General features: G+C 41.0%; 1 protein-coding gene across 1 annotated transcript in view; it reads right to left on the minus strand.

Annotated features, from left to right (window-relative positions):
- Window positions 1-1,297: 1,297 nt before the first annotated feature.
- The window catches only part of LOC140134649 (IgGFc-binding protein-like), a 68,295-nt gene continuing 49,393 nt past the window's right edge, over window positions 1,298-20,199 (minus strand). Inside the window, exons 27-38 of the mRNA XM_072155112.1 lie at window positions 17,697-17,896; window positions 17,238-17,379; window positions 16,739-17,067; window positions 14,302-14,872; window positions 13,482-14,080; window positions 12,799-13,372; window positions 12,121-12,701; window positions 11,433-12,003; window positions 10,066-10,265; window positions 3,300-3,671; window positions 2,876-3,165; window positions 1,298-1,357 (exon numbers count right to left, since the gene is read on the minus strand). Of these exons, the coding sequence (XP_072011213.1) occupies window positions 1,348-1,357; window positions 2,876-3,165; window positions 3,300-3,671; window positions 10,066-10,265; window positions 11,433-12,003; window positions 12,121-12,701; window positions 12,799-13,372; window positions 13,482-14,080; window positions 14,302-14,872; window positions 16,739-17,067; window positions 17,238-17,379; window positions 17,697-17,896 (4,439 nt within the window). The 3' untranslated portion in view covers window positions 1,298-1,347. The remainder of the gene's footprint in view (window positions 1,358-2,875; window positions 3,166-3,299; window positions 3,672-10,065; window positions 10,266-11,432; window positions 12,004-12,120; window positions 12,702-12,798; window positions 13,373-13,481; window positions 14,081-14,301; window positions 14,873-16,738; window positions 17,068-17,237; window positions 17,380-17,696; window positions 17,897-20,199) is intronic.

Below are 20,199 nucleotides of genomic sequence, written 5' to 3' on the forward strand. Positions count from 1 at the left end.
CTGATGTGAGTGTTATCTTCATGCTGGGATGTGGGAGAAGCAGAGAGGAGCTTGTACCAGGATCACATGTAAGTGCCTGAATCTAACATTGCGCCTAAACTGCGCCAAAATTGCGCCTAAACTGTGTTAAAGTAAAGTGATTAATAAGAGGCAGGAAAACAGTGCGCCACTTAGGCGCACAAAAGTGATAAATGTGACCCATTGTTTGTATAATGAAAAGTTGCACAATCTTCCAATATATTTCTGTATAAATTCCTCGCTTTTCTATATCTGTGCTTGCTGTCATTCTGTTGGAAGCTTCATTGTTTACTATGGATTAAAAATGGTCCATGGTCAAGTGATGTCACACATGTGCTTAAATACCTGGTCACGTAATGCCAATCAAGTGCACATCCTGTTATATCCCCGGTCATGTGATGTCACACAGATGCACGGCTTGTCAAAACCCCCGGTCATGTGATGTCACACAGGTGCATGGCTCATTATATCCCTGGTCATGTGATGTCTCACAGGTGCACTGCTCGTTATATCCTTCGTCATGTGATGTCACACTGGTGCACAGCTTGTTATATCCCTGGTCATGTGATGTCACACTGGTGCATGGCTTGTTATATCCCTGGTCATGTGATGTTACACATGAACACGGACTAGTATCAAGGACAGTAATCAGAGCTGTCTGATATAAAAACACAACACTATAACGAGCCAAGTGACATAACACTGCACCTGTGTGACATCACATGACCAGGGATATAACGACCCATGCACCTGTGTGACATCACATGACCAGGGATATAACGACCCATGCACATGACATCACATGACATTTTATACAATTAGTTGCTGGGAATGGACAAACCCTTCAACAACAATCTGATGACCAGAGTTGTTTTTTTTATTAATTTTTTTGTATTTAAATTGATAAAATTAAGTACCATACAGATGCACAAAATTTACACATTGAGTTTTTGAAAATATTTATTGGTTAATGGTTCTGGTTTGCACAGGTGGAATTAGTGCAGATTTTACTGTATATCCATAGTTGCAGAATTATTAGTGGTATAAATGGTTGTTACATGGAAGGTGATAACTAAGTATCTGTATGTATATGTGCACAAAAAATAATTAAGAAAAACAAAAATTTCTGCAAATATTTTTCAGGACTTTACATTGAGTTATATTAAATTTCTATGTCACGATGTGATATCATTTTCATACAGTGGCCAATTGGCCGTGAGCCTTTCATACACGAAGGATAGATCCTAATTTTTTGGATGTAAAACCGAATTTGTGTTTTTGTACAATAACTTGATGTTGAATCCGGTTCGTAAGTTTTAATGTAACTCCTCATACAACACTAAAGGAAAAAAAATAGAAAATTCAGGATTTGTACTGTTATTTATTAAACTTACTCTACAACATTTTTGCACCATTTCAGAGACATTCTTACATGGATTGCCCAAAAACTGGAATTTTTTCTCTTCCCCCCCCCACAAAAGATAAGAGTTCTCGATGTCCAAGTTTGGGTTCGGTGTTCCCCTGGCGGTGTTCCACTAATCCGGCAATAGTTCTGGTTCAGATAGCCAAACCCGAACACCGAACCGGTACTTGAACGCCAGGTCTGTTCATCTCTAGTCTCCACAATATATAAACAATCAGTGTCATTAGTTTCGGCAACCAATGGGCCATTGAATCTCTCTACTGTTCTAAGCTTTTTGTTACCACCCATTTATCAGTAGATGACATCATTAGCATATTTGGGTCTAAAGCTAACAGCACTGACTGCTCAGCAATGGTGAGCGCTAGAGATAAAAGTGAGTGGAGTGAAGTGGTTTAAAGCCTTCAAAGGAAAGCAGTGAGTTGGAGTAAGTGAAAATTTTGTCCCGTGGTTAATTATTAAAAATCTATTAAAAACACACAATGCCTGTTTTTATTTTGTAAAATGGCAAAAAATTAAGAAAAAACAATCACATTTGGTATCACCATGACTACAACTACATTCCCCCCCCAAAAAAAAAAAATATTTAAACAAGTAAAATGTCAAATAACCCATAAGGTGAATACTATAAAAAAAATCATAAAACGTAAAGCAAAATTTATAATATATAATTTATAATATAATATTTTACTTCCACTCCTACTAAAAAAATATCTGAGAGAAGGTGGTCCCCTAGAATAATTTTGCCTGGTATGCTCAAAGACCCCCCCAGCCTCACACTGAAGTGATACAAGTCAGGGTAACTCGGGTTGAAGCAAAACAATAATTTAATAGTCTCAAAAACGGCGTTTGCCAAGTCAAATCCTCATCAGCTATTCACAGTATAGGAAATAAGTGCTTCATTGGTGGAGTTCCATCCACAGCTCCTCCCATATGGAGATCCTTGGATCTTCATATTAAGTAATGGGGTTGCACAGATAAGCCACTTTGCTATATGGGGCTACCATGGGTAAAAAAGTTCCAGGGTCAACATCTACTAAGGGTTTGTATGTTCTCTCCGTGTTTGTGTGGGTTTCCTCTGTGTCCTCCAGTTTCCTCCCACACTACAAAACATACTGGTAGGTTGATTAGACTGTGAGCCCCATTGGGGACATGGACTGATTTGGCAAGCTCTGTGCAGAATCTGTGTCCGCTATATAAATAACGGAATTTTTGTAATTATTAAGTAATGTTTTCAGCTTCTCTTTGCCAATCCCATAGAATAACAATGAATGGATCTACAGAAGGTCTGTTCAAACTTTGCTCTCTTCACACAGAGGAACAAGACCCCTGTTCTCCTGTTGAATGGAGGTCGACAAGAACAGTTGAAAGGAACAGTTGGCAGGAAACAGTCAATACCTCACCTATCACACATGTATCATATTTAAATGCTCTTACCATGGGCTCATGTGTTTTGCAGTCCAAGAGCTAATAGTAAAGGAGATATCTGCTGATGCTTCACCACTCTTAAGACGGAGATCATCATCAGCGTCTCGGTTGAAGTTTCCACAAGATCCACACATCTTTCCGGATAGCTGCTCCTTAGCGATAATCTGTATCTCACCATTACTGGTCGATATCACAGTCATCTGGTTGTATATCTCTACACTCGTTGTAGACTGTGACATCTGGATCTTGATGGAACCATTTCCAAGACTTCTTGGTTCTTCAAGTTCCCAACCATTCCACTACAGGAGAAAATGGAAAACAATTTTGACTGTCGAAAATCGAAAATTTTGAATCAAGATTATTTTATGCTTTGCCCTTCAAAAACAGATATTGAAGATGAACTATATTCAAAAAATGCAAATGATAATCTCACCCAGATGTTCTGCCGTCCAACTACAGATATCAGTCCTTGGGGCGTGAAGATATGTAGAAGTCTTCCCTCTTGTGTTCCGTCACACTTGTTTATCTGGACCACCACCATGAACGGGTCTTTGACATTGTTACTGCAAGACGATGCCATCACATATGACCCATCTGTTGGGAATTGGCCAGAGACCCCATCGAAAGTAACAAAGTTGTGGTTGGGTCTTAGTACACAAGGAGATTCCAGTGGTTGGCAGCTGCGAATTCCTTCTCTTATTTGGCACGTCTCATTTTTGGCACAACCTAAGTTTACACAGGACAGAACTCCTGAGTGGCAGGTGCATCGTTCTCCACAATCTTCCGCAACCACAGATTCACCTTCCTGAAATTTAAAAACCAAAAAAATGTTGGTACCAATGTTTAGTGCATGATATTTATTAAAAAAATCTCTGCTGCGAATATAAAATCTTCAAAATAATGTCAACTCTAAGAAAGCCTTCAAAGCCAGAGTTCGACACTACTCAATTAAAACTGCCCCTTGTGTTATGGGCCGGTATTGCAAGTATGAATTTAAAGAGGTAAATCACATTGATTCATTTTGTAAAATATACCTAATAATGGAAAGAAAGAAATTTTGGGTTTAAAGAGGACCACGTCAATCAACTCTGTCAAGTCTAGGGGGGACATTAATCATAGTCTGTTAGACTGTTTTGAGCGTTTTTTAGCGCAAAAATCTGGTGCATCTCACTAATTTATGCGCCATTTTCTGGCGCACTGCACAGTCCGGCACTTAGTGGTTTTGAGTCCCTGCGCCTTATCTGACATAGTGAGTGCGTCCTATACAGATGTTTGCACCGGATCTATCACAAAAGTGCACCTAAAAAGGCACAAAATAGGTGCAAAAATGCACCTCCTCTGAGCAGCTGCACTTCCAAAAAAAATCACTTTACATTACCAAAAACATAAATTTTAGGTTCCCAAATGAAGAATTCCCTCTATGCAACATGGAAAATACTTTGGAGCAGTTTTAAAATGTAACATTTCTCCAGTAACGACTTCATCATTGTCTATGGGATCCTCTCTGGGAGTGATTATTGTCTTATTGTACAGATCTGAGAATATTATCAGTCTCCATTTCATGTAAATTATAATAACAAAGGCAAAGACTCATTTCAGCAAGAATTTTTTTTTTCCATCTCTGTCACTTTTAGTCCCTGCAGTTACATCACAATGATAGTTTTTGTGCAGAGATGAAGCCCTGAACGTTCTGTCACATTTTCTCAGTCTCCTTTCATTATTTGTCACAAATGAGATCTAACAATTTGAGCAAAATTTGGTGCAAATTTAGGTGCAAATGAATGGGACATGCGACAATTCCAAAGTGCATTTACTAAGGCAGAACTAGATCCATCATAGATCAGGAGCCAAAAAGAAGAGCAAACCAGGCGCAAAAACAGGCGAACCTGAGACCTATGATTAATGTCCCCCTAGATGTTTGCATCATTTGAATTTTCTCGGCAGCTCCTAACAAACCAATGGAATCAATGTTTTTGGATACTGTTAGATGGGTGGAGCCAAGATGTATGTTCCATCCCAGGACATCCACTCTGACATTCGAGATCGTTATAAGCTTATTGGGTGCTGAAACCATCTCAGTTAAGCCCCTTCTACACTGGCGTTTTTCACGCGCGAGTTCTGCGCGTGCATTTGACGCGCAGAACTTGCATTGCACTCTGTCCCATTGTATTCAATGGCTCTTTCTCCATTAGTGTTGTTTTTGACGCGCGTGCTTGCGTTCGTTTGCACGCGCGTCAAAATCGCAGCATGCTCTATTTTTGCGAGTCACGCGCAATTTTCACGCCCCATTCAAGTCTATGGAGATGCATCAAGAACGCATTGCACTCGCAATCATTGCAAGTGCAATGCGAGTGCAATGCGTTTTAAACGTAAGGGTTGCTAGGTGACCAGAATAACAGTATTTCCCCTGCTCGCGAACGATCATTTAATTAAAAAAACACAGTGAAGAACAGTGAAGAATAGAATAAAACCAGTGAACACAGTGACCACAGGATCATTTAAGAGAAAAACACAGTAAAGAACACAGTGAAGAATAGATTACAGATGTTCGGCACATCTGCTTACTTGTCAGGAGATACGCGCGGAACGGTGCGCCCAAAATAGCATGTGAAGAACAATATATATGTGTGAAGAACACATTGCAGATGTATGTAAACATCTGCAATTTGTTCTTCACACATATATATTGTTCTTCACATGCTATTTTGGCCACAACGTTCCGCGCGTATCTCCCGACAAGTAAGCAGATGTGCCGAACATCTGTAATCTATTCTGCACTGTGTTCTGCACTGTTTTTCTTCTTAAATGATCCTGTGGTCACTGTTTTCACTGTGTTCACTGGTTTTATTCTATTCTTCACTGTTCTTCACATCTGCTAACTTGTCGGGAGATAATATACGCGCGGAACAGTGAAGAATAGATCGCAGATGTTTGCAACTTATCAGAAGACATTATTTTTTAATTAAATAACACATTTTAATCCCAAACCATGGTCCCTTTGAAAAATGCTCGATTCTCCCATTGACTCGCGCGTGAAAAATGTGCCGAAAACGCAAAAAAAACGCTAACAACACGCGCGTGAAAAACGCAAAAACGCTAATTACTCCAAGGAAAAATGGAACAAAAACGCAGCCAAAAACGTCAGTTTTTCACGCATTGCACCCTGACGTGAAACGCAACGCTAGTGTGGAAGAGGCCTTAGTGTCTATGGTGTTAGATTGGTCGTCGTGGGATATGTCCCAGGTTCAGCATCTGCAAAGAGTTTGTATGTTCTCTCTGTGTTTGTGTGGATTTCCTCCGGGTCCTCCGGTTTCCTCCCACACTCCAAAACATACTGGTAGGTTGATTAGATTGTGAGCCCATTGAGGACAGGGACTGATTTGGGAAGTTCTGTGCAGCGCTATGTAATCTGTGTGCACTATATAAATAAAGGAATTATTATTATAGAAGGCAGCCTGAATCTGGTTATCTTAGAATAAAGAACCTTAGGACCAGCAATACTCAAAATAAATGAGAAAACCTAGGACATGCCACATGTAACGTAAATAGATGTATTGAATATCTTCTTATTGTATATCTGTTTGTTAAATACCTGATAGTAGGTGATAGACTGATGGTAAAGCATGGTATTACAATTTGGGTTTAATATATATATATATATATATATATATATATATATATATATATATATATATATATATGTGTGTGTGTGTGTGCATTATTTTCTCATGTTATGTGGCACACAGCTTCATACTAGGATACTTGTATCCGCTCAACTTTTGATTGAGGATTCTATGATTCTATGATGGTGTATATCTGTAATTGTGATGTCTTTATTTGTGTATATATATATAGCTTTTAGAATAGAATATTATACAATTTGCACCTTTCTTTTGTAGTGATGGGCTTGTAAATATTATATATATATATATGTGTGTGTGTGTTATGTATTTATACATTTTTTGTCCCTTTTTAATGTCTGAATTAAATTTACATGGGGTATTGGGGAGATATATATGTATATATACATTAGTGGCATAATGTGTTGCAGGTGTCATGGGCGCATGAACATGAGTGAGTGTTTAATGAAAGGTGAATTTTTATTGTATTGCACTCAATAATGTTTATACTTTGGTTACTTTGAGTCCATGCATGTTTTTCTATTCAGTCTTGTAATTATATGATCTTGCTACTAGATGGCGAGCGTGTGCACTGTGATTCCTGTGGGAGGGGTGCACAGGCACCCGCACTATGTAATAGTTTACAATCCCATGAACGCTGAGCCAAAATATACACAGTTGTTTATCTCCTGTTTCTCTGGTCATTGTCCAGGTGGTCGGTCTGCACACTATCACGTGTTGTGCTTTCCCTAGAGGTGTCTTTTGATGAGTTTTCACCTTTTACATTGATTTTATTGATTTTGTGTGCAGCCTTTTTGTATCATTTATATTCAATAAACAGAATGGGGGTCATTTACTAAGGGCCCGATTCGCGTTTTCCCGACGTGTTACCCGAATATTTCCGATTTGCGCCGATTTCCCCTGTATTGCCCGGGATTTTTGGCGCACGCGATCGGATTGTGGCGCATCGGGGCTGGCATGCACGCAACGGAAATCGGGGGGGGCCTGGCCGAGCGAAAACCCGACGGATTCGGAAAAACCGCCGTATTTAAAAAAAGAAATGTGTCGCTTGGGACGCGCTTACCTTCACTTGGTCCGGCCCGGTGAACTCCAGCGCGTTCAGATGCTTTTCAGCGCAACAGCGCCACCTGGTGGACGGCGGAGGAACTACCTTGATGAATCCCAGCCGGACCCGAATCCAGCGCAGAGAACGCGCCGCTGGATCGCGAACGGGCCAGGTAAGTAAATCTGCCCCAATATCTATTTAACCCCTTAGCGCTCCCTAACCCCTTAGTCCTGCTATAAGTACTTAGTTAGGGACGAAATCGGGAGTCACAGGATATCTGCGGTAATCTATCGCTGACATCCCTCAGCAACACCCGCGATCGGAGTGAGCTCTATTCACAGGATTCCTCCGATCGCAGGTGTTAACCCCTCATACGCTGCGGTCAAGCAGCATCACAAGTGAATCGGACGCTCCCACATACCAGGGAAGGGGGGGTCCACTGCTCTGATGGCAGCCCTGGGGTCTGCCAGTGCCCCAGAGCTGCCCAATCCATCTCCGGGAGCCAGGTACTGCCTCGTAGCAGTACACGGCTGTAACCCACTGAGCAGATGCAGCAACTAAATAAAAGTGTTCAAAAGTTATAACTATATAAAGCGACACAAGTCAGAATACAAAAAATGCAGTTGAGCCTTAAAGGGGTTTCAGCAAATAATTGATATGGTTTTCTGTAAGTAAAAGTTATACAATTTTCCAATATATTTTCTGTATCCATTCCCCATAGTTTTCTAGATCTCTGCTTGCTGTCCTCCCATAGGAAATATTTAGGGGTACATTTACTATGGCGTTTTGTGGCGCTCTCACCGCATGTTCTGCTTTCCGACCTATTTATTAGGTGGCGGCGCCAGAAAAAATTACTTTTTCCGCCTGCTCCGACTCTTCTCTGAAAAGGGGCGGGGCTTTGGCGGAGTGGAAACTCAGACACAATTAATATGTGCCAAAGCCATTTTTGGGTGTTGTAAACTGGCGGAAAGTAGACCAAAAAAATTTTGGTCTAGCAGGGACAAAGAACAGTGCTATTGCACAGTTGCCTGTTCTCCAAATGTTTGGACACATTTCTGGTGCTTGGGACAGATTTTGGTCCCAGGGACAGAAAATGGTCTCGGCGCCAGAAATGTATCTGCACAGCTCCAAAATATTAAATGTGTGTCTTCTTACCGAGAGCAGGTCGGTAAAAAAGCCAATGCAGACACCGACACTTTATGTAAATGTCCCCCATTGTGTTTACTTTCAGTGGACAGAAATCTGACCATGGTCACACAGGGGCGGAGCTCATTATATCACAGAGAGTAATTAGAGCCGTGCACCTGTGCGACCATGGACAGATTTCTATCCACTGGAAGTAATATGGAAGCTTCCTATAGCAGAGATCTAGAAAACAGTGGAGAATCGATACAGAAAGTATATTGGAAAATTGTATAACTTTTCCATACACAAATAATATGAATTATTTGCTAAAAGTGGACAACCCCTTTAAGCTATGAACTGGCTACGTCCTTAAGGGAAACCTACCATGAGGAATCTACTATTAGATGTAGATGTGATGGTAGATTCCTCCTGCTGCCTCTGCCCTAATCTGTAATGTAGTAGTACTGTACGGTGCACATATATACAGGATAGGAGTAGTAGTAGTACTGTACTGTGCCCATATATACAGGATAGGAGTAGTAGTACTGTGCTATATACAGGATAGGAGTAGTAGTAGTACTGTACTGTGCCCATATATACAGGATATGAGTAGTAGTACTGTGCTGTGCCCATATATACAGGATAGGAGTAGTAGTACTGTGCTGTGCCCATATGTACAGGATAGGAGTAGTAGTACTGTGCTGTGCCCATATATACAGTATAGGAGTAGTAGTACTGTGCTGCACCTATATATACAGGATAGGACTAGTAATGCTGTGATGTACCCATATATACAGGATAGGAGTAGTAGTACTGTGCGGTACCAATATATACAACATAGGAGTAGTAGTACTGATCTCATATGTACAGAATAGGAATACCAGTACTGTATTGTGCTCATATATACAGGATAGGAGTAGTAGTACTGTGTTGTCCCCATATATACAGGAAAGGAGTAGTAGTACTGTGCTGTGCCATATATACAGGATAGGAGTAGTAGTACTGTGTTGTCCCCATGTATACAGGATAAGAGTAGTAGTACTGTGTTGTCCCCATATATACAGGAAAGGGGTAGTAGTACTGTGTTGTCCCCATGTATACAGGATAGGAGTAGTAGTACTGTGCTTTGTCCATATATACAAGTTTGGAGTAGTAGAAGTACTGTGCTTATACTGGATATGTTACACATACAGAAGAGATACACAGGCAGACTATTATTGACCCTGCATTTAAATGGAGTTGAAGTTAGGAGTGACACGGGATCCCCTGCTGCCATAATGCCTGATGCAGCTGCACATCAACATCTACAGTCCCCCATTACAGGTAGATTCAAGTACCCACAAATCAGGAAAATCCTTAATACATCAATAATCAATATCTTGTCCTACCTTGATATATCTTCCATGATAGTTACATCCACATTTGTTCAATGGAACACACTTCCCTCCATCAAACATATATCCAGAATCACATTGACAGCCCTCATAGCATTGGTCACTGCAAGTGCTTGGAGCCAGGAGCCTGTTACAGGTGAAGACGCAGGTCTGGGTACATGGTTCATAATGACTATTGGCTGGACATGAAAGAGCTGCCAGGAAATGAAAAGAGGCTATTATTAATTACGAGCCTTAATAAAACCTGTAAACTGCTACATGGACTCCCACAATGTTCTGGAGAAGGTCCAGTCTTACATATAACTAGGTACTGGTCAACTGTGTTCACTGCCTTTATGATATTAATTACATTATTAGAGGGTTGGGGGTTGGGTCACTCTTAGTCAACATCTAGAAGAGGGCGGAAAGACCAACTATGTTCCCGGGAACTACAGCTTACTTCAAGGAGACCTGAGCTGCAGTTACCTGGTTCCGCCATTACAAGGAAGCAGCACTGTACATTCTTAGTCCTGCTTTGCGTTTCCGGTGTCAGAAGATTGGGCTTGGGTGTCAAACTATATGGATATAGTTATTGATGTCAGTAAAACCTGTTAAAGAGGGTGAAAACTTGATCCCATTGAATGGTATTTGTTGGGTTGAGCACTGTTATAGAAGATCTAAAACCTTATTGGACCAGATAGTTACTTTGGTTTGTGGGTTGCAGAGCCTGCACACCAAATCTGGGTCCCGGCCTTCTATTATCTGGACTGTCTCCCTGCCTCAATCCTACGGTAGACAGGAGACTGGCATAGGACAATGGATACTCCGATACTCACCTTTTCCCATTTCCCTAAATCGCCAGCAGTCTTCTTCTCTGCGGTGACTGTACACAGCTCTGAATCCAGAAGATATGATGGGGCTCTGTGACTATTGGGGACACTGACACAAATGGCTACTGGCTGACACTGTGACTATTTGCTACTGTGTGGTGACTCTTTGACTATTTGCAACTATGGGGTGGTCACTGTGACCTTTGGCTACTAAAGGGACACTTGTTGGCCATGTGTCAGCGTGTGCAGCTTTGTAGTGGCCCATAAATAGCCGATTGTAATGATAATGCTGTATAAATGTAATGAGCTAACAGCTCAAGTAGATACATTTATGCAGTGATAAAATTACATTTGGTCCTTTTAAGGGGAACCACGAGGCTGATGTGACCCCTGATGGAGAGGAGAAATGACATCCCTGGTCTAAAGTCAAAATTCTAGTTTAAATCATTATGGGTAAAACAAACCCCCACAAAACACAAAAGACAAAGGACCAGTCTAACCTCGAGTCATAAGAACATAGGAAACTACATCTAATCAACAAGGGTGACTTACGACAGCTCATGTTCGCTCTCCATGGAGAAACCTTGGCTCCTTTTTCTTGGCACAATGCAGCATAGACTTGTAGGCTGGCACACAGATCTCCATGCCCACCACGTCCGGCACAGGCATCATATACACAGCTATTGGTATATGTTTCTGGAGGTATCAAGGCGTGGCAATCCTTAAATGGACCTTGAGGATCTGCAATGATTCCACATTTGGTGGAAGACTTAGCATCGGTAGCTGCAGCTTCGCTACAGGTAGGACATTGACTACCAGAACATCCTTTGCAGGGTGATCCACCTCTGGCCACTGTCCAGGACTCAACAAACACAGTTATGTTAGTGACAACTGTTCCATCTGGAAGACCAAAGTCATCGCTTGGGTTTTTATTGTAATTTCCACAGAGACCTTTGGTGTGACCGGCAAATGTACTGGGTACCCAGACTGACACAAAGGACTGTTGGTCAAATAGCAGGGTAATGCCATGTATGGTCTGAATAATCATGTTATTTCCTTCTTGGTTTATCCAGTAGTCTCGTTTCTGTGACTTACAAGGCAAATTAAAGTGTTCTCTGTTGACCTAATATTAAAAAATAATAAAAAAAATAATTGTAGTTCATAGTATTCAGGATGTATCAAGTAGGAGAACATTTTTAAGGCCAGTCATTTATAAAACCTTGTAAAATTTAATACAAACCTGAGTGCTCCAGGTATTTCCTCTTGTCAGTTTTATTTCATGGTTTCCAATGGTCACTGTGACAGATTTGGTGACGGCTACATTACCATAAGGCTCATTTTCTACAGTCGCCTTAAAAAAGATTCCAGTGATATTGACTTCGACAAGAATGTAACTGCAAACTCCCTGCATAACATAGTAGCGTTTATCAAAGGTGATATAGTGGGGGTCTCCCCAAGCTATACATTGGCCGAACTCTTTAGCATGACAGCCTAAGTATCCCTCCACCATTTTGCATTCTTCATTGTTGCCACAGGTATGGTCCTGGCAGGTGGCGATGCCATGCTGTCCACATGTACATATCTTCTTGCACTGATCATCCATGAAGAACTGTTGGCCCAACGTATAATATGTGTTCTTAACAACACAGCCACATTCTGACATGGGCACACAGTCTTCTCCACTGCGTACAAAGCCGTTGTTACAGTAGCAGCCTTCCGTGGGGGATTTTTCACAGACCAAAGGTGATGTAAGTCCATAGCAGGTGGAAGGACATCCATTGCCGTTAAGCTCATAATGACTGTTAATGGGGCAAGTTCTCTCTGTAGAGACAAAATGAGAAAATGATCCATTAAATATTGAAGTTTGTATAAAAAAAAGTCTCATCTAATTTTTGCCAATGGCTAAAAAAAGACTTACGGCAGAAAGATGGCGTCCTCCATTCTTTGATCAATGATCCATTTCTTTGACATTCAGAAACATAGGTCGCAATACTGTCGCAGATGAAGGGCTGATAACCCTTGTAAGCGCATGCATCAAATACACATGCTTCAAAGAAAGGAGATGGGTCGACAGAATTATGGCATTGAGCGAAGGGTCCATCTGATTTCATGAGTAGTCCACAATACTGATTACCTTTGAAGGCGTCCTTGTCAGCCTCACTGCACTTGTGGCAATCACGACATTCAACTGAACATCCATCACCATCGCCTACCTTCCAGAGTTCTCCAAATTTTTCTGGAGTTTCCATAATTTTACCGTCATCACTTGTGAAATCATCAGAGGGATCTCCATTGTTGTTACCGCACAAACCATTAATGGCTGCTTTGTAGGTGCTGGGCACAACCACACGTAGGAAGTTCCAACCATCATATGTTATTGTGAGGTCAAACTCAGTTTTCAATACCACACCAGATCCTGAAGGGTAAGCAGATATCTGTACTCTTGACTCATTATAGTGATAGAAAGGTAATTCTGTGAGTCGGCCGTCAACCTAAAGCCGAAATAGGATAATTATCACAAAAACTGACCCACAAAATAACATATATTATTTTAATCTATCTGTCTTGTTTAAATGTGATACATTTTGCCTTAAATCATACCTTGATCTGATGTGGGTGGTCTTTGCTCATGACTAATGTCTTGTTGTACACCTTTAATATCACATTCTTGGTTAGGGACACAGTATTGTTACCTCGGCGATCAAGCTCTGCATGAATTGTGAACTCGGTCAAGGATGAGTCATTAGATGTCTTGGATACCAACTGGTAAATGCAGCTACCCATGTATGAAAATTTTTTTCCATCAAATGTCTTAAAATGGGTATCTCCATGAGCTACACAAGTGGAATACTCGGTAGGATAACAGCCACGTCTCCCGTTGACCACCATGCATGTCTCACTATTTTTACAACTGTTTTCTTGGCAGTTCATGATGCCCAGAATTGGGTCACACTTGCAGACCATACTGCATTTCTCATTGGACCAGGACTCATTGGGCTCATAATATCGGCCATTGTGTTGACATCCACAGCTTGAGATGGAAACGCATGCGTTCCCACTGAAGACCATGTTTGCATTACATTCACATGTTTCCACACAGGGCTTTGTGCATTTTGCTGGAGAGTTTCTATCAGAACAACTGGCTGGGCAAGCATTGCCACATGCATTGTAATGGCTGTTCTTATCCTCGCACACCTTAGCTGAAATGCAAAACAAAAAGTGTTGATGGGGTTGAACATCATAGAACAAAACTAAAGAAAGAACTAACATAACACAATCTCAATCTCAACTAAATGAATAACGACTGGACACAGTAGAGCGTTAGAGGGACACAGTTAAAGATTGGATAGCATGCAGTATAGATTAGAAATATCCTCTTCTCGTAACTTTTTGGGATAAAGAACAAAAAGTCATTACTTACGACAACCTGAAGGTGTTCTCCAGTCATAGATTTTGAGTCCTTGGCTCAGACAAGTACTTGCATACGTCTCCAATGTCTGACATAGAATATTCTTAGCTCCATTATTTATACAGGAATCATAAAGGCAAGCATCAAAGAATTTATTTGGACTGACTTTGGAGATACACTCTCGGAAAGGTCCATTATTTTTGAATAGGATGCCACAGTTGTTATCGCCTCCATAAAGCTTCTTCTTGCTTTCTTCGCAAGTTGGACATTTATCCTCACAAAAGTCAAAGCAAAATGGATCTCGATCATAGACTTTCCATGAAGCTGCCCACTCTACGAGGGAGCTGATATTAGCTCCATCAGGAGATTTGTGCTCATCATTTTGATCTTGGTTAAAGTTTCCGCAAAGACCAGACACAGCATTGTGATAGCTACTAGGAATGCTTACTCTAGCATACCAATTCCAGTCAAAAGATGAAATCACACCACATTCTGTCTCGATTATTGCTTTCAATCCACTGCGTTGGACTTTTATTTTCCCTTCCAAAAGACTTACTGGTAAGTTTGTCAATTCCTTGTTCACCTATGTGGAGAGGTTACAGTTAATTAAGCGAATATAGTAGAGATGGAGTAACCATTGCTCAAGCTCTGGGCTTGATCCTCACAAACACTATGATCTCAATGAATGAGATTTTATCTGGAAGAACCAAGAAATGCTAAGATTGTAAATATTTAAATCCCCCCTGAACAAAATTATAGAATCCACTGCTTTCCGATGACCCAATATAGAGGGGCACATTTACTAAGAACAGGGCAAACTGCACTGAATGCGGTTTGTCTGTGTAATGTGCAGGTGGGGGGGGATCAGATTCGGGATTTCTGGCACACGTTCTTCATTAATCTGCACTGCCCCACCAAAAAAAACTAATTTTTATTTGGTGCACCTTTAACATAGGGCTCGCAACACACTTCTGTCATAATTTGCATGGTCCGACTGAGCAGCGGAATGCCCCGTAATTTAGGTTGCATGATGCCTACTCCAGCTGTGCCACAAAAGGACACACTCAGGAGAAAAACAAGATACATGAGCCTAGAGGTTCTACATTTTGCCAATCCAAGGACCTACCTGAACTGATAATGGATGTGGTTGAGTAGTTGTGGGTGTGGTTGAGTAGATCTCTTAGACAAGTTGTGGTTCTTAGAAGATATTTAAAACAACTACTTTCTTGTTCAAATTAAAAGGGCAATTTTCAGTGGAAACAGCTTTAAAATGCCATGTAATGCTCAATATAAATTATGTTTTGCTTAGTCCTTAATTTTGTTTACTTATTTATAATCCTTTAGTTTATCACACCTTGCAATGTGCCAGAATCCTGTGCCAGGGTCCCAGGGGTGCTGTCCTTCCTTCAGCATTGCTCCTTATTCCTATTTAAACCAGCCCCTCCCACATTCTCTCTCTTCTCCTCCCTCCTCCTGCAGATGACCATTTAGATTTGAACTCCCCCTTTTTGCGATTTAGCACAGGATTTTGGCAGGGAGCCAGGTAACATAAGCTAAATGATTGTAAAGAAGTAAAACGATTTAGGGACTCATCAAAACAATATTTTATATTGAGCATTACATTCTTTTTTGGAACCTGTCATCACTGATACATGCCTTTCATGACGACAGGTTCTCTATAACCAAAAAATAGTATGAGCCGTATACTATATTTTGACCCCCAATGAATAGATTTAAACATGAATACTAACAAGACAAGATCCATAAATACTGTTTGCATAACCCTGTGTGTAATCTTTTTTTTTTTTTAAGTGACCTACAAATGCATCCAAATACTTCATATACATTGAGTGTATTTGGTTATGCTCAACAAGTACTCCATTCACATCTATGAAGCTTCAAAGACAACTTTAGTAGCTTCTTCAGTCCCACAGAAGTCCCACAGAATGGGGCACATCTACTTACCCGGTCCTGTCGCAATCCCCGAGGTGAGTTATCCGACGAGGATGAAGTCTGGTGTGATTCACTAAGATCGTGCACCCGATATCCTGCATTGGTCGCTTCCCCGCTGAGGTCCGCCGGAGTTCAACTTCTTCTTCCCGGTGTATGTGAGTGCATGTCTTGCGACACAATTTAAATGGTAAATCCCGTGCTTTGTCCAAATCAGTCGGGTTGTCCGACATCCACACCCCCAATTTGTGTCGCATGAGAGTCAGCACGATTGCACCAAAATCCAATCACGTGCATCATAAACCCCTGCTAAATGCAGTGCAAATCAGAAATAGATGGGAAAAATGCGGTGTGCGGACCCTTAGTAAATGTGCCCCAATGTGTTGGTAGTCAAACCTACACACCAGCTCTCCATTCATGTGGAACACTCAAAGATACCTGACTCCAGAAAAAACAACTTATATTTGCTAAAGTACTAGTAAAAAAATTCAACTCTTACTCGAATCTTTGGGAACTCTCCCACTTGAACACTGATTTCCATGCCATAGATATACATTTCTAATTCCCGGACAAATGATGTTGCTTGGGTTCCTCTGTTGTCATTCTTTATGTTGACCTGGAATGGTTCCAGGTTGGAGTCACCACCAGTTGATTTAGCAAGCACATATTTACAGGTACCATTGATGCTGAATTCCAACTTATCAAAAGATTGTAAATGAGGATCTCCCCACGCCCAGCACAGGCCGGTGTATTGTGGTACACAAACTGCTTTTTCATCTTGAACTTTACAGGTCTCCATCAAACGGCAGGTCGTAAACTTGCAAGGATCTGGAATTGAGTAAAAAGTGGGGGAAGAAAATTATATATTTTTGGAAATTCGATTGAATATTTACAAAAGAAATCAGATAATATCTTCTCCTACTATAGCCCAGAATTAGCAATGTATCACCTCTCAGTTTCACCAATAAAGAGTTCATATAGATCCTTACTGCCCTTACCAGTGCTGACACAGGACCTGACACCATCTAGAAGTTGACATTTCTCATCTTTGGCACACGTTTTGTTGTAACAGGTAAGTCCATTCTGGAGATCACAAGTACATTCCTGAAGGCAGTTCTCGTCCAGCACACTTTCATTGGCCTAGAAATAAACGCAACATTGTATGCTAAACAAAAATATTCATTTTGGTCTTCGACCCATATGTTCGAAGGCATATGCCACCTGCTCACCAATACTCCCGGCCTTAAATGGAAATCTTGGGAATCACAAGGCAAGCTGAAATCAATCAGTAGCTTCAGTGGGCGTTTTGAGCACCCAGCCGGGAGCGTTGACAAACAATTTACAGGAGAGTGAGCATTGCACGCACGCTCAATTTTTTCTTACCCCTACCCTGGTTTTTTTGTTCCAGAATTCCTCATAAGCCCCTTTAAGTACTACTTTATCATTTTAAATCTTACCTTAAGGTACCTTCCATTGTGCAAACATCCACAATTATTCATTTTCACACTGCGGTTTCCATCATAGACATATCCACGCTCACATTGGCATCCTTCATAACATTTGTCAGTACAAGAGATTGTAGCTTGGAGGTCATAGCAGGTGGATCCACAAGTTCGGGTAAACATAGAATAGTTACTGTTGGCTGGACATGTAAATGCTGAGAATAGAAAAGGAGATACAAAAAATTAAGGGAAATGGAGGAAAGTTGACAAAGTTTAAGCTTTAAATGATAGAGTTAGACTGTTCTAATGCAAGTCTGCCATCATTAGATGACACTCACTCATGTTTTCTTGAGTGAAGATATTCAGATGTGACAAAATGCTTTTGGAGATAATATAGCCTTGTGTTCTCTTACTGCCAAGTAATATCTGGATGTATGGCCATCATTTATCTATTTTTTTTTTTAATTGTAGACCTCTTTAGTGTGTCTCCATATTAGCTTAATTAAAAATGTTAGTCCTTTAACAAATTTGAGATACTGTCAGTGTTTGCCAATGGTTTATCACTAGAGATGAGCGAACATACTCGTCCGAGCTTGATGCTCGATCGAGCATTAGCGTACTCGTAACTGCTCGTTGCTCGGACGAGTATTTCGCCCGCTCGAGAAAATGGCAGCTCCCGCCGTTTTGCTTTTTGGCGGCCAGAAACAGAGCCAATCACAAGCCAGGAGACTCTGCACTCTACCCAGCATGACGTGGTACCCTTACACGTAGATAGCAGTGGTTGGCTGGCCAGTTGAGGTGACCCTGGGATAGACTAGCCGCTGCCCGCGCTGCTCGGATCATTCTGTGTCTGGATGCCGCTAGGGAGAGAGCTGCTGCTGCTCAGGGAAAGCGTTAGGGTGTTCTATTAGCTTACTGTTAGGCAGAAGTGATTCTTAAAGAACCCAACAGCCCTTCTTAGGGCTACAATAACGTTATAATTTTTTTTTTTTTTTATTTGCAGCTAGTACCATATTGTGAGGAATTAGCAGGGGGACTTGCTACCGTTGTGTTTAGCTCTTAGTGACACACATATCCACCTCAAACACCAAAGTGGGAAAATTTATTAGGGGTTTGAGTAGAATTAGGCACAGTCTGCCAGTTTCTTTTTATTTTACGTTTATTTTTTTCATAACTCAGCGTCATCTCATCTGGCATAGTAGTGTGCTGTAATACTTGGCTAGAAAATAGCCATAGGAGAATACAAACGTCTTAATTACGCCTGCAGTAGCGTTATATATATTTGATTTCTGGTTGATCTGCTGGTGGCTGTACTTGCTGCAGTGCATCTACTATCAAATTGGGAGCAATTTGGAGTCAGACTTGCGACCACTGTGTTTTAGTGACGCACATATCCATCGCAAAGACCGAAGTGGGAAAATTTATTAGGGCCCGGGGTTGTATTTCAATTAGGCACAGTCTGCCAGTTTCTTTTTATTTTACGTTTATTTTTTTCATAACTCAGCGTCATCTCATCTGGCATAGTAGTGTGCTGTTATACTTGGCTAGAAAATAGCCATAGGAGAATACAAACGTCTTAATTACGCCTACAGTAGCGTTATATATATTTGATTTCTGTTTGATCTGCTGGTGGCTGTACTTGCTGCAGTGCATCTACTATCAAATTGGGAGCAATTTGGAGTCAGACTTGCGACCACTGTGTTTTAGTGACGCACATATCCATCGCAAAGACCGAAGTGGGAAAATTTATTAGGGCCCGGGGTTGTATTTCAATTAGGCACAGTCTGCCAGTTTCTTTTTATTTTACGTTTATTTTTTTCATAACTCAGCGTCATCTCATCTGGCATAGTAGTGTGCTGTAATACTTGGCTAGAAAATAGCCATAGGAGAATACAAACGTCTTAATTACGCCTGCAGTAGCGTTATATATATTTGATTTCTGGTTGATCTGCTGGTGGCTGTACTTGCTGCAGTGCATCTACTATCAAATTGGGAGCAATTTGGAGTCAGACTTGCGACCACTGTGTTTTAGTGACGCACATATCCATCGCAAAGACCGAAGTGGGAAAATTTATTAGGGCCCGGGGTTGTATTTGAATTAGGCACAGTCTGCCAGTTTCTTTTTATTTTACGTTTATTTTTTTCATAACTCAGCGTCATCTCATCTGGCATAGTAGTGTGCTGTTATACTTGGCTAGAAAATAGCCATAGGAGAATACAAACGTCTTAATTACGCCTACAGTAGCGTTATATATATTTGATTTCTGGTTGATCTGCTGGTGGCTGTACTTGCTGCAGTGCATCTACTATCAAATTGGGAGCAATTTGGAGTCAGACTTGCGACCACTGTGTTTTAGTGACGCACATATCCATCGCAAAGACCGAAGTGGGAAAATTTATTAGGGCCCGGGGTTGTATTTCAATTAGGCACAGTCTGCCAGTTTCTTTTTATTTTACGTTTATTTTTTTCATAACTCAGCGTCATCTCATCTGGCATAGTAGTGTGCTGTAATACTTG

This window comes from Engystomops pustulosus, chromosome 6 (genome assembly GCF_040894005.1).
Source record: "Engystomops pustulosus chromosome 6, aEngPut4.maternal, whole genome shotgun sequence".
In the NCBI taxonomy this organism is placed as follows: domain Eukaryota; kingdom Metazoa; phylum Chordata; class Amphibia; order Anura; family Leptodactylidae; genus Engystomops; species Engystomops pustulosus.